The sequence below is a fragment of the Melanerpes formicivorus genome, unplaced genomic scaffold (genome assembly GCF_026170545.1).
Source record: "Melanerpes formicivorus ecotype bairdi unplaced genomic scaffold, bMelFor1.0.p_v2 SCAF_22, whole genome shotgun sequence".
Lineage (NCBI taxonomy): Eukaryota > Metazoa > Chordata > Aves > Piciformes > Picidae > Melanerpes > Melanerpes formicivorus.
Genome location: NW_027142374.1, coordinates 7,644,797 through 7,657,841, shown reverse-complemented (window position 1 = coordinate 7,657,841; position 13,045 = coordinate 7,644,797). Strand labels below are relative to the sequence as shown.

Below are 13,045 nucleotides of genomic sequence, written 5' to 3'. Positions count from 1 at the left end.
GTTTGCTACATCGTGTTTCTAGGTTCTGAGTGTTTGAAGCCCTTTTTTCTTCAGAACTCAACACATCCATGCTGAGTCCTTAGGCTTATCTGGAGGGGATGATCCATAGAGGTATTGTGAGTTTTAATGTGTAACTGAATTGAATTAGGAGGCTCAAATTCCTAATGGATTAGAGTTTTGCTACTCTGAAAGGCTGGATTTTGTTCTATTTCTCCCAGTCCAGGTCTGCTTGGTTGAGCTGTCTGACCTGGTTTCATAGAGTTCCTGTTTCCCACTGAACTGGAAGGTGCTGCTTTTATTGGAGAGTCTTCAAGAAACAGGGCTTCATTCAAGTGGAGATTTCTGTTGCCAGTTGGTGTCCAATAGGATTCTCACTCTTCTCTAAAGCTATCCCATGGTACACTTCCCTCTAACTTGTGGTTTAATGGATTTTAAAACAATATGTGGACTGTAACAAAAAAATGGTACTATGTATTTATGGGAAAAAGATTAACTGTAACAGAACTCTACAATGAAAAACAGGGACTTTGGCCTCTAGTCCATACTCTAAAGACATGTGGGAAGAGAGGCTACCAGTGAAGACTAAGGTTAAAAAGTTGTTGGGTACCTCAGCCTTCTCTTCATCCATTGCTAACAGTTTGCACATCCTGTTCATCAGGGGTGTATGCTTTCTTTGACCTTCCTTTTCTGGCTGACATACCTAAAGAAGCCCTTGGTATTCTTTGTGTCCCTTAGCAATTTCAGCTGCAGCTGTACTTTGGCCTTTCTGAGCCCATGCCTACACAACTAGACACTGTCCCCATACAGGATTCTGAAAAATCATCTACTAGAGACACCACAAATACTAGAAATGTGTGAAGCGAATAAGCACTTATGTATGTAACTATTTCCAGATGCATACTGCATTTATATCTGTATCTATGGACTACATCTTGTTCCAGTAGGAGCTACACTTAATGCATGATGGTGTTCTCTTATTTAAACATCTGGTTGTACTGTAACTCTCAGAGTAGATGGACTGATGTAAATCACAAATTACTACAGTTCATGGAGACCTTGTGATCCTTGGAAGTATTGAAAGGTACAGATAGAACAGCAGATAATTTGATGTTTTGTTAGTTACTTGGCAGCAGGTCTTGTGCTTTCCTTATTTGTGAACTGTGTCATGAAGGCTGAACGTTTTCACCAGAGCAGTCCTTTTTTTGAAGTAGGACTCCAGTATCTTGTACTTTACATTTCAGGGTTGTGGCAGGGGAGAGAAACAGATGGATAATGACAATATGCAATCAGTGTTTGTGGGACACTGACTCAGGGGGACTGCCACAGTCGTCTTTCAGATTCGTGTATAGGATGAAGCAGTTAGTAACCAGCTGATACTAAATACATCATGCTAAGCACACATTGTAGTGGCTTGTTCACTGGAGCTGTGATAGTGTGCTGATCTGTCAGACTCAGAAAGCTGTACCAGCCCTTGCCCTGTTCTTGTCTAACCTGGCTGGGTTCAGTGGTGCCACAAGCACTGCAGTGCCCAGGTACTTTCCAAGCTCTTGGTTTGTAATACTGCTTAGGGGCCAGAGTCCTCTTGAGGGGCAGTGGTGAGGCAGAAGAAGTCATGTTAATCACTGAGACAGGATAAATAAAAGGAGTTATTTATGCAAAACTTTCTTACGGGGGAAACTTTGAGTTTGGGTCAGCTTAATTCTGATTGTACTGAAGGAAATCCTCACAGAAAAACCTAATGGGGCTGATACAGCATTGTAGTTACCCCATTGTGAAAGTTCATGAGACAGCTTCTGCAGCTTGCAAAATATCTGTGCATATATATGTATATTGCTTAAAGCTTTTCAGCAAGTCCAGGCTGAAATTAGCACTTGCATTTTCAAGAGATAGTATCTGAGTCCTCACAGATGGAGTAACTGACTAGGACCGTTACTGTTGTCTCACTAGAAGACAGGGGATTTTAAGGATATTGCCAGTTTGCTGGTTACTCTGACATCCTTTTTCCCACACAGTGCTGACTAACTACTACATTTTCTTTGCTGAGCTAAAGATATCATATACATCTACTGATAGGGAGTACAAGTGCACACACTCCCTCTGAAACTGTTTCTGAAGCTTGAGGTTTTTCCCCACCCCATACTTTTCAGAGATTAAAATGTCCAGGGATTCACAAAGTGCTGCTTGTTGGGTGGATGTTCCAATAGGTGTGAACAGTGACAAAGTTGATAACTGTTGTGTCCTCTCAAGGATTTTATTTTTTTTAACTCATCACTGTACCCAGTTTACAATGAGTCCCCACAAAGTTACTGTAAATACAAAACTGTTTTGCTGTTGGAGAGAATATGCCGGAGCATTAGGCAATCTGTCTGTGACACAAAAATCTCCTTGTTTCAAGTTACTGTCAAAGCTGCTTTTTTTCTGCAGCATGGCTTGGATAAAATCCAAATTGTAGTTTGGATTATGTGGCACAACATTCCTTATGGCAGCACTTCTTCCTTGGAATTGTCTGTTAATTTTCATCTGGAAAACCCCACTGCAAACCCAAACCAGGAAATGACAAGACTGCTAGCATGGCTACAACAGCTGAACCAGCCTTTGCCTGCCTAGCTTGTGTTGTGTGTTGTTTTAATCAGTAGTTTTCACCTGTACAGAGATACTCCTGGAACTGGACTTCTCTGTGTGTGAAAGGATGTTACTGATGGATTTAAAAGTTACTGTGCATTGGCAAAGCCACAGTGCCAAGGTGAGGCACTGATGCTTTCCTCGTGGGAACAACTTCAGTTTCTATAATCTTGTTAAATACGTCCATCTGAGATAAAACAATCCAGTACTAACAGAATGAGACCTGGCCCTTCCCACCGATTGTGACAGAAAGGTGCAGAACACAACGATGCGGGGGGTGCTTTTAATGATGCCTGCAGTAGTAGCATTGTGGTGAGAGAACAAGGTGGAATGCCAGACCCCTTTTAAAGAGGAAGATGTTAAACTAAGCTCTAAAGATAACCGATGAATTAAACTGAGCTCTAAAGATGAGTGATGAGAGAGGTCTCTGTACGTACGTAATGCAAGGGTTTATTGTAGAAAAGCCATGCAGACCGATCCAGGGAGTTGAAGTGCATCCCTCCGTGCCAGACAAGCCCCGAGCGCTGTACAGGAGCAGTCCGTTTCTCACCCGCGCTGGTCTCAGCAGGCGCAGTCCCGGCCGCAGAAGCTGCTCCTTGTGCACGGTGCTCCCGGAAGCCCAGCAGCCGGCGGGGGGCGGCAGCAGTGGAACAGTCTCGAACGTCCCCCGGACTCGTCCTCCTTCCGAGCTCCGTTCGCGCTGCGCCTGGGGCCGCATTCACACCAGGCGCTGTCCCTCGGGGCCGCTCTCCTCGGCTGGCTGTCCCGGGCCGGCACCACGGCCCCAGTCCCGCTCGATGTAAAGGTGGTACGGGTCGTGCTTGGATTCCAGCTTCCGAGAGCGAGTGTAGGCCAGGATGAGCCCCCCGGCCAGGCAGCCGTAGAAGATCATGATGAGCAGGATGTAGAGCGAGGCGTCGCCCCCCAGACCGGTCCCAGCCCCGGTGCTGGCGTTGCCGGCGCGGCGCAGCTCCCGCAGCAGTGCGCTGAGCAGCGCTGGCAGCCGCGGCTCGCTGCAGTTCATGGTGGGAGCAGCCCGGGGAACTGCCGGCAAACCGGCTTCGTGCTGCGGGCCGCGGCTGGCGCTGGAGCCGGAGCCGGTAGCTGGGAGTGAGTTAGGCAACCTGCACCGGTACTGGGCGTGGAGAGTTATGAAATTGTGTCAGTGGAGCTGGAACCAGGCCAGAGGAGGGTCAGGAAGATGATCGGGGGGCTGGAGCACCTCTGCTGTGAGAATGGGAAAGGATCTGGGGGTGCTGGTTGACAGTCGGCTGAACATGAACCAGCAGTGTGCCCAGGTAGCCAAGAAGGCCAACAGCATCCTGTACTGGATCAGGATGGCCAGCAGGAGCAGGAAGTGACCATGCCCCGGTGCTCAGGACTGGTGAGGCTGCACCTTGAATACTGGGTTCAGGTTTGGATTCTTCTCTACAAGACATTGAGGTGCTGGAGGAGGTCCAAGAATGGCAACAAAGCTGGTGAAGGGCCTAGAGAACAAGTAGTATGAGGAGCAGCTGAGGAAACTGGGATTGTTAAGCCTAGAGAAAAGGAGGCTGAGGGGAGACTTCATTGCTCTCTACAACTCCCTGAAAGGAGGCTGGAAGCAGGTTGGGGTTGGTCTTGTGTCCCTAGTATAAGGTCATACAATGAGAGAGAAATAGCCTGAAATTGTGCTAGGGGAGGTTAATTTGGACATTAGGAAAAATGTCTGTACTGGAAGAGCGGTCAGGCATTGAAACAGGCTGCCCAGGGAGGTAGTGGAGTCACCGTCCCTGGATGTGCTAAAAAAATGTGTAGGAAATGGTTTGAGACGTGGTTTAATAGTGTTGAGTTGATGGCTGGACTTAAAGATTTTAGAGTTCTTTTCCAACCTTAGTGATTTTATGATTCTGTAACAGGCTGAGAGTTGGTGGTGTTCAGCCTGGAGAAGAGAAGGCTCCGGGAAGACATTATAGAGACCTCCCAGTACTTAAAGGGAGCCTACAGGAAAGGTGGGAAGGGACTTGTTTATCAGGGAGTGTAGTAACAGTGCAAAGGGTAACAATTTCAAACCAGAGGATGGATTCACATTAGGTGAACCCATAGGTTCTTTATCTGGTAACTCTTCAAGTGGTTGCCATCATGCTTATGGGTGAGTGTGGCAGTTGCATGTGTTACAGATTCACAATCTCTGCAGCATTTAGTCAGTTTGACATTGTGTAGTGTCTGCCCATTTCCAGGAGGTGGCTAGAGCTGATCATTGTGTTGTTTCTTGTTTTCCCTTCATTGCTTTCAAAGAAAAGGATGCATTTTAACAGCTGACCAAAGTGAGTGCCCATCCCTAAGGGCAGCTGGAAAGGCATGTTGGTGTGGTATTGACCTGGGCTTTTCTGTGTAAACAGCAGGAGTGCAGTCCTTGCTGGGTTAAGTTCTGAAGGAATAGCAGCTGATTTTCTGTGGTGCTACACTTACAGTTTTTCAGTTGCTCCAGAAGAAACATGATTAAACTGGGGTGTTTCTCCAACAATATATTGTCTTCCCTCGTGGTTTTGTTGCTTTGGGTTTTTTTGCTTGTTTTGTTTTCGGAGAGTTGCAATTCATTATTTCTTGCTTCCCCATCAGCAAAACACAGCTGAGAAAAATCTCTGGTTTAATGGTAGGTGCAGTCTCCACTCCCCCCCAGCATCAGTGAATTCACAAGGTATAGGGTACAGGTGAGAGATGGCTGCTTAGTCAGTAAGATGTGTTTCTGGTATGCTTATAGGGTGGGGCTTTTTCCTCTTATAAATCCTTTTCCAAAATTGTGCCTCTTAAGCAAGGTTTTTGGCTCAGATGGTGAGCCACTTGCTTTTTTGGTTCTCTATAGGTCACTTACTGAAAGTATATTTGGTGGCTAGACAACAGAAATAAAAAAGAAAATACAGTAGATCATAGTTTTTATTACAGGTAGAAGGGCTTGAATGTCCATTTAGGATCTTGGACTCTCAGAGTCTAGTAGATTTTGTTTCACAGAGTACCAAGTTTTAATTTGCTCTTTTACAGTGTGTATTTTGTTGGTGTGAACAATTTTCTTGACATCTTTCCTCTGAAAGGAGGACTGTGCTTGCCAGTAAATGCATAGAGTGGGCTGATAAGACTGACTGGTTAGAAATTCAGCTTGGGTTGTGCTGTAGCACTTCTTTGCAGAAGTCCTTCAGAAGTTGCTGTCACCACCTGTGCATTTCTGCTCCTCACAGCAATATGATTATTGTGCTTTGGAAGTGTTCAGAGCAGAGATGCAGGTTTTAAAAATAACAAAAATAATCATAACGTGAGAGCTACACTATTACATAAGATGTTCTGGAATGAAGTTAGAGGGTTTGGGAGGCAACTACCCTAAACTGTATAGGGCAGATGGGGCAGGGACTTTATTTTGAACATAAGGACAGAGTGGCCCTGGTTAAGTGGCACTGATTAAATGTCATAAAAACAGGCTCCTCAGCAGAGGTTGTGTTTGCTTCCAGCTGAAGGGCAAAGTGAAGCAGGGCAGGCAGCTACAGAGAACAGTCAGCCATTCTTCATGTTTACTCTGTGGGGGAGCACCAGTAAATACTAAGCTGATCTATATCCAGCAGGAAAGGTTTAGGTTAGATACCACGTTGTTTAAAACAAATGAAAGCCCCAGCAACACCTCCCAGGGCTGGGGCTTTTATTAGATGTTGGAACAATATACAGACTCACTCCCTGGAGTTGTAGTTGGGCTAGTTTTAAATAGGCTCAACAGTACAATCATACAATGGTTTGAGTTGGAAGGGACTTCAAAGATCATCTAGTTCCAACTCTCCTGCCATAGGCAGGAACACCTTCTAGATCAGGTTTCTCAAGGCCCCATCCATCCTGGCCTTGAATGCTTCCAGGCTTGGAGCCTTCACAACTTCTCTGGCCATCTGTTCCAGTGCCTCACCACCTTGCTGGGGAAGAATTTCTTCTTGATGTCTGAATTTCTTCCTAATGTCTAGTAGATCTGTTTGAAGTAGTCCAACATTGTTTCAAGTCAAGACGTGGTCAGTTACTTGTCCTGTCATTTCCTTACCTGCGTTTTAGAAGAGTAGAACTTAGCATAGAATGTTATGGGTTGGCAGTGATCTCTAAACCTCATCCAATCCAACCCCCTATCGTGTAACTTCATGATATCTTTTTGCCTCAGCATTTTAATGATGTGAGATTGTGTCTTAGAGTGCTAGGTATTCATGTTCAGGGGCTGGATTTTCAGAACTAATGGGGATTGTGTAGATGTGGTGGTAACATATCTAAGAGAAGGCAGGTGAGGGTAACTGCAGAAGTAACCACGTGTAGCAACACATACTGACTTCTGGCATACCTGGTGATGGTCATTAAAAACTTACTGGTGTTTCAAAAAGAGAACAAGTGAAAAACACAGCTGATTTGGTTTGATGGTTTGGTTTTTAGTTGTTTTGTTGTGTTATGTTTGGTTGGGTTTTGGTTTGGGGTTCTTTTGTGTTTTGTTTTTTTTGGAATGTGAGTACTGAGCTCTGTTTGTCTCATTTAATTAGCTATACTTCCTGCTAAAGACAGGTTTAGACAACTACCTGTGGTAATCTGCTTGTTAAAATACTTTGTCTGTATAGAATGGATCACATTTTCTTCAGAACATATCTCCTCAATAAAGGGGTGGCAAGATTCCAGATGTTATAGTTCCCAGTGGCAAAGCAATAGTGCAAGGACCACCCTATTTCTGTCACAGCTCATTCAAATTAAATTATGCAAAAAATGACATGCCAGCAACAAATGTTGACCTGTTAATCACACTTCTGGTTAAGCTCACACTGTTGTAGAATACCTGGATGTTACTTGGTGTGTGTCACTCAGAATTCTGTGTCAGCAGTGACTGCGAGTTTTACTGATTGTGTTTTGTAAATCTCTTTTGTGGCATCTTATGCAAAAGAGCTCAAGATTTGTTACTTTTTATGCTTCTAATGGTTAAATTTCAGCCTCCAAAAGGGAGATTGATTTACCCTCCTGTAAATGGAGCTTAGCCAACAGGCAAGTTTATTTAAAAGACTCCCAAACATAGTAACAACCCCCACACCAAAGTCAGGTACACAATGAGAATTTATTTCTTCTGTTGCATGTAATTTAGAGTATCACTAATGTAGTCTATAGTGTCGTTATTTGAAACTGTAATTCTGGGATTTTTTTTCCTTTGACTGACAATTCATGAGCCATGTTTTCCTGTCCTGCTTCTCCTTATAGCCAGGAGCTGTTTGATGGGAACTACAGTTCACCACACTGCTTTACCGGGCAGGCAGCACTCTGCATCACGTACCCAAAGGTCTCTGATGGTGTAATGGGCACTACCTGACCTCCTCTTAAGGCAGTAACTCATTACTTTGTGCTCACACTGGTTTTTATTGGTTTTTTTCCTCCTGCTTTTATGCTAGCAAGCCATTAATGACATCTTGCTGTTAGGTAGATCATTACTGTTGTGCTATGGGCAGGTCTGTTATTCCAGCCACCACCACCTCCCAGGTTCTGGGCCAGAGCTGTTCCTGAAGGGCATTTATTTAACCTTCATTGACTTCAAGGCTTTAAAGTCTTCCAGTGTCAGAGATCTGGAGCAACTAGTTCAGTATTTAGTAAGAAATTTTTTTAGAATTCTGTTTTAAAATGGCTAACCATAAATGCTACTTTGTGTAAACATACTCTCTGTTCCTCCTCACCCTCTGGTGACAGCTCTTTAGTGCCTTTGTTAGGGTAACATTGTGTGTAGGTAAGGGTTAATCATAGAAGGGTTTGGGTTGCAACAGACCTCCAAGGATCTAATTCAAGGCCCCTGCAGTCAGCAAGGACATCCTTCATTAGATCAGGTTTCCCAGAACCCCATTGAGCCTGACCTTGAGTATCTCCAAGAATGGGGCCTAACCTACCTCTCTGGGTAACCTGTTCCAACGTTTCACTACCCCCATGGTAAAGATCTTCCTCCTAACACCCAACCTACATCTACTGTGAACATTCCAGCCTTCTTGTAGGTCCCCTTCAGGTAGTGGAAGGCCACTATTAGGTCTCCTTGGAGTCTTCCCTTCTCCAGACTGAACAACCTCAGCTCCCTGAGCCTGTCCTTGTAGCAGAGGTGTTCCAGCCCCATGATCATTTTCATGGCCCTCCTCTGGACCTTCTTCATCAGGTCCATGTCCTTCTTATATTGAGGGCTCCAGACGTGGATGTAGTATTCCAGGTGAGGTCTCACCAGAGCAGAGCAAAGTGGCAGAATCACCTCTATCTGCTGGTCATGCTGCTTTTGATACACTCCAGGATGTCACTGACCTTCTGGGCTGCAAGCAAACACTGTTGGCTCATGTCCAGCTTCTCATCCACCAGAACTCCCAAGTCCTTTTCCACAGGGCTGCTTTCTGTCACCTCATCTGCCAGCCTGTATTGATAATGAGGAGTGTTCTGGCCCAGGTGAAGGACCCTGCATCACCTCCTGTCCTGTGATTTTTCTCTTCAGGCCAGCTACACTTGACTATAATATCCTTTCATAGATCAAGCTTCCTAGGCCCACTGCTCCTGGAGTCACACTCTGGCTTTCTCTAGCTCTCCCATGTTTTTTTGAAGTAGAGGGTCTCAATATAACCTTCTGTCAGTCATGCCTGAACTGGATTGTGGTTGTCTTTGAACTTGTTCCTCAGACTTACAAGGATAATTTTAAATTCTGAATCTGCTTTCTGAATAACTTGCAGCTACTTTTTGCTCTCTGGAATCTTCACATTTAGTACATGATGGCTTCCTCAATGTCCCTTTGGTCAAGCAGAAGGGGAAGGTTGACATTGCTGTCCTCCTCCCCTTTGCATTTCTCCACAAGCTCTGATGCAAAAAGATGTAGATTTTGTTAAAAGAATGGATAAACTCCTTACCAAACTGTGAGTATATTTGCAAATAGCCCCCATCTTTGAAAGCATCCTGATCTAATCCTTCCCCTTTTCCAACAACACTTGAAAAGCTGACATGGATGTGCTGCAAGAAGTAATATGTAGTGAAAGGAAAACTAGGCCTACTCTAGGCTTTGTTTTCAACAGCTGGAGCATGCATTCACCCCTGCTGCTCTTGAAGTTCCCAGGTATGCCAAGTTTCAGAGAGACTGTGAGGTGCTGAACAGTAAGTTAGAGACAGCCTGTGCAAGATATAAAAATCTCTCAAAACACAAACTTATTGAACCAGTGAAATTGTATTCCACTTTTGAAATGTTAACATTGTGTGTGTGCATATAGATCTTTTTAAACAGCAATCCTCAACCAAAAGACAGATGAGATCTGCAGTCCAGGTAAAATACAGTTGATATAAATACATTTCATAGTTCAAAAATATAACCTGCCACCAGACTCAAGTGCAATTAACTTTCTTACATGTCAGCTTTTGTGATGCTGACTAAAAGCTGTTCAAAGTTTCACCTTGAGTACTGTGTCCAGTTCTGGGCCCCTCAGTTTAAGAAGGACATTGAGACACTTGAATGTGTCCAAAGAAGGGCAACAAGGCTGGGGAGAGGCCTTGAGCACAGCCCTATGAGGAGAGGCTGAGGGAGCTGGGATTGTTTAGCCTAGAGGAGGCTCAGGGGTGACCTCATTGCCCTCTACAACTACCTGAAGGGTGGTTGTAGCCAGGAAGGGGTTGGTCTCTTCTCCCAGGCAACCAGCACCAGAACAAGGGGACACAGTCTCAAGCTGCACCAGGGGAGGTTTAGACTCGAGGTGAGGAGAAAGTTCTTCACTGAGCGAGTCATTTGTCATTGGAATGTGCTGCCCAGGGGGGTGGTGGAGTCACTGTCCCTGGAGGTGTTCAAGAGGGGATTGGACGTGGCACTTGGTGCCATGGTCTAGTCATGGGTCTGTGGTGACAGTTTGGACTCGATGATCCTCGAGGTCTCTTCCAACCTTAGTTATACTGTGATACTGTGAAGTGACCAATTTTAAACATGGAAAAAATTGGTAATGTGGCTCACAAGATACTGAAGAAGTTAACCTCTGATAGGGGAAATATTTCCTGTTCTCATGAACCCACTTTATGGGTCTTAAAAAAAAATATTTCTTTTTTTTGTAGAAAATCTATTTCCTTGTTCCTTTTAGTGACTGCTGTAGTTCCATCTACAACAGCTTTATAGACCAAGGTTTTTAAATCTCTTTCCTCCCAGCCTTCTTGGAAGATGAGCTGGCAGTGTTCTGGACTGTCCAGCGGAAGTTAGGCCTGGGGAGGGTTGAAGTTGGTCCCAAGGAGAAGAGCCATTGTAGTTAATGAGTAAAGAGCCATTATTTATTTTTGCCCAAATCTGAACTGGAAAAAAGAAAAATGCACATACATGCAGTGAAGGAAGAACTTGCCCTGAAATTGCAAGCTAGTGTGTTGGAGAGCAGCATTGTACAAAATCTTTATTTTCTGTACAGTGACAATACCAAATAATGTTTCTTTTTAACCATCATATACACAACACAAATATTATCAATAGAAATCTATAAATACTTTAAAATGAATTTGTCATATGTAGCAGTTGAGAGCCACAGCTGTACAAAATGTAAGCAACATATATAAAACGATTAAGAAAGTGCAAAGTAGAACAGTATCGAGAGCCTCCACTTCTTACAGCATTTATGGTTCAAGTGTGAAGAGCCAGCAGGGATGCAGGAGCTCAGTTACAATTCAAACGACACAGTACAGGATTCTGCACACAGAATGATGAACTATTATTAAATCATATCTTCCCACTCCTTCCCATCTATGACTTCCAGTTAATAAGAGAACGTTTTTGTAATGAATTTCTTTAAAGAGTCACTTGTCCCTTTTCACAAGTTCCATAAAACAGATTCCTTCCCTGGTCACTGACTGACTTTCCAGACTGGAAATGGGGCTCCATGGGGAAACTCCTGTTGGTTTCTGGCTGCCTTATTATGCTTGCCAGATATAAAAGGTGAACATAAATACCTTTCCATACAGCTAATAGAGACATTTAGGTCCTGATCCTTTATGCTACATGCAGGTAACCTGTACTGTTACTCACATGTTTGTGAATGTCTAGAGGACCAATGCTTTAAAAACAAAACCACCAACCACCCCTAAAAAAAGAAAAGAAAAGGGGGGCAGACACACACAACAAAAACCCGAAATGCCTTTGAGTTTCAGATCTGCTTAGGGACGACTTCCAACAAAAAAGCAAGTTTTTGCATTCTGCATTCAGGTTGCTATTTCTCATCAGCACCTCCTGTAGCAGTGCAAGTCTTTGTTGTTTTTTTTTTGTGCTGTGTCTCCTAGTGGAAAGCTCTGCTTGAATTAATACAGTGGCAAGTAAAAACTTACTGGGTGAGCTAGAAGTTGAAATAGTTAATTCAATGCTCTCGAATGAAATTTCAAATAAGGTGGTTGGAGAAAGCTTTTCAGTTCACCTTTATTTCAGTAAGTGTACTTTTATATTCTTGTTTAGGCACTGTAAATATTCAAGACAGTAACTGCTGTGCAGAAGAGTCCATCCATCCTCAAGCAGTGCGTTATTAGTGATCTCTAGCAAGTTCTTGATCAACCTGGTCATCTTGAGTTTGTTTGTAAATGGAGAAGGGTAGACTTTAAATACATATTTGTTTTCCTCCCTCACTCCCTGACAGAGGAATCATTACAGTTACATTAATTTTTCTCTTTGAAATATAGGCCAGACTTCAGAAAAAAGAAGTTGCAAGCAGTCAGAATATGCTAGAGAAGCAATAAGATTACCTGGTCATACTGCTTCACATAATGTCTGTCTCAAAACTGGAGATGATCACATGAAACTCTATGAGGACCATCAGTATCTAATCTGCTACTAATTAAGAATTTGGAATCTAAAATACTCTCTGGTGCACTCGATAGAGATTACAGAAACACTAATCCATTTGGTGTATTTTCTGAATGTGTGCTATCTACAGTATACAGAGACATCCAAATCCAAGGCATGAGAGAGAACCATCTGCACAACTGCTGGTCACCAGAATTTATTTGCCTCCATACATTCTTTCAATGTCGTTGATGTAGTGGTTTTTCAGTTCTTTCCTTTTCAGCTTGAAAGCATCTGTTACTAACCCAGTCTCTGGGGTCCATGGCTCAGGGCTTAACCGTACTTTGATGGGTATTTCAAACCTTTCTAATTTCACTGCAGGGACAAGAAACAAAAGCGTGATTATAATTACACAGTCAAATGAAATACTAATTCATGCTACCTAAACCTCTAAGGTGAGTGCCCTACTTAGTTTGTATGATGTGGTGTCTTACATAATGAAGTAACCTTACAAAAGGACCACAGGCAAATTTAATCTTGTACCAGTGCAGAGTGCAAATATCCTAACACACTGTATGTAAAGCTTGTATTGGAAGTGACAGGGTAAAATCTAAAGCTCATAACAAGTGTGTTGGCTGAAGGTCTGAGACTACC

The 13,045-nt window shown here is 43.6% G+C and overlaps 2 protein-coding genes across 13 annotated transcripts in view; both read right to left on the bottom strand.

Moving 5' to 3' along the window:
• Positions 1 to 3,340: 3,340 nt before the first annotated feature.
• KCNE5 (potassium voltage-gated channel subfamily E regulatory subunit 5) lies at positions 3,341 to 3,646 on the bottom strand. Its single transcript, XM_068152263.1, has one exon. It carries the CDS (start codon positions 3,644 to 3,646, stop codon positions 3,341 to 3,343), a length of 306 nt encoding a protein of 101 aa, XP_068008364.1.
• Positions 3,647 to 10,883: 7,237 nt separating this feature from the next.
• ACSL4 (acyl-CoA synthetase long chain family member 4) overlaps positions 10,884 to 13,045 on the bottom strand; it is a 56,816-nt gene continuing 54,654 nt past the window's right edge. For all 12 annotated transcript variants that reach the window (XM_068152018.1, XM_068152021.1, XM_068152020.1 and 9 more), the window contains one exon: positions 10,884 to 12,766. In XM_068152018.1, the coding sequence (XP_068008119.1) occupies positions 12,609 to 12,766 (158 nt within the window). In that variant the 3' untranslated portion in view covers positions 10,884 to 12,608. The remainder of the gene's footprint in view (positions 12,767 to 13,045) is intronic.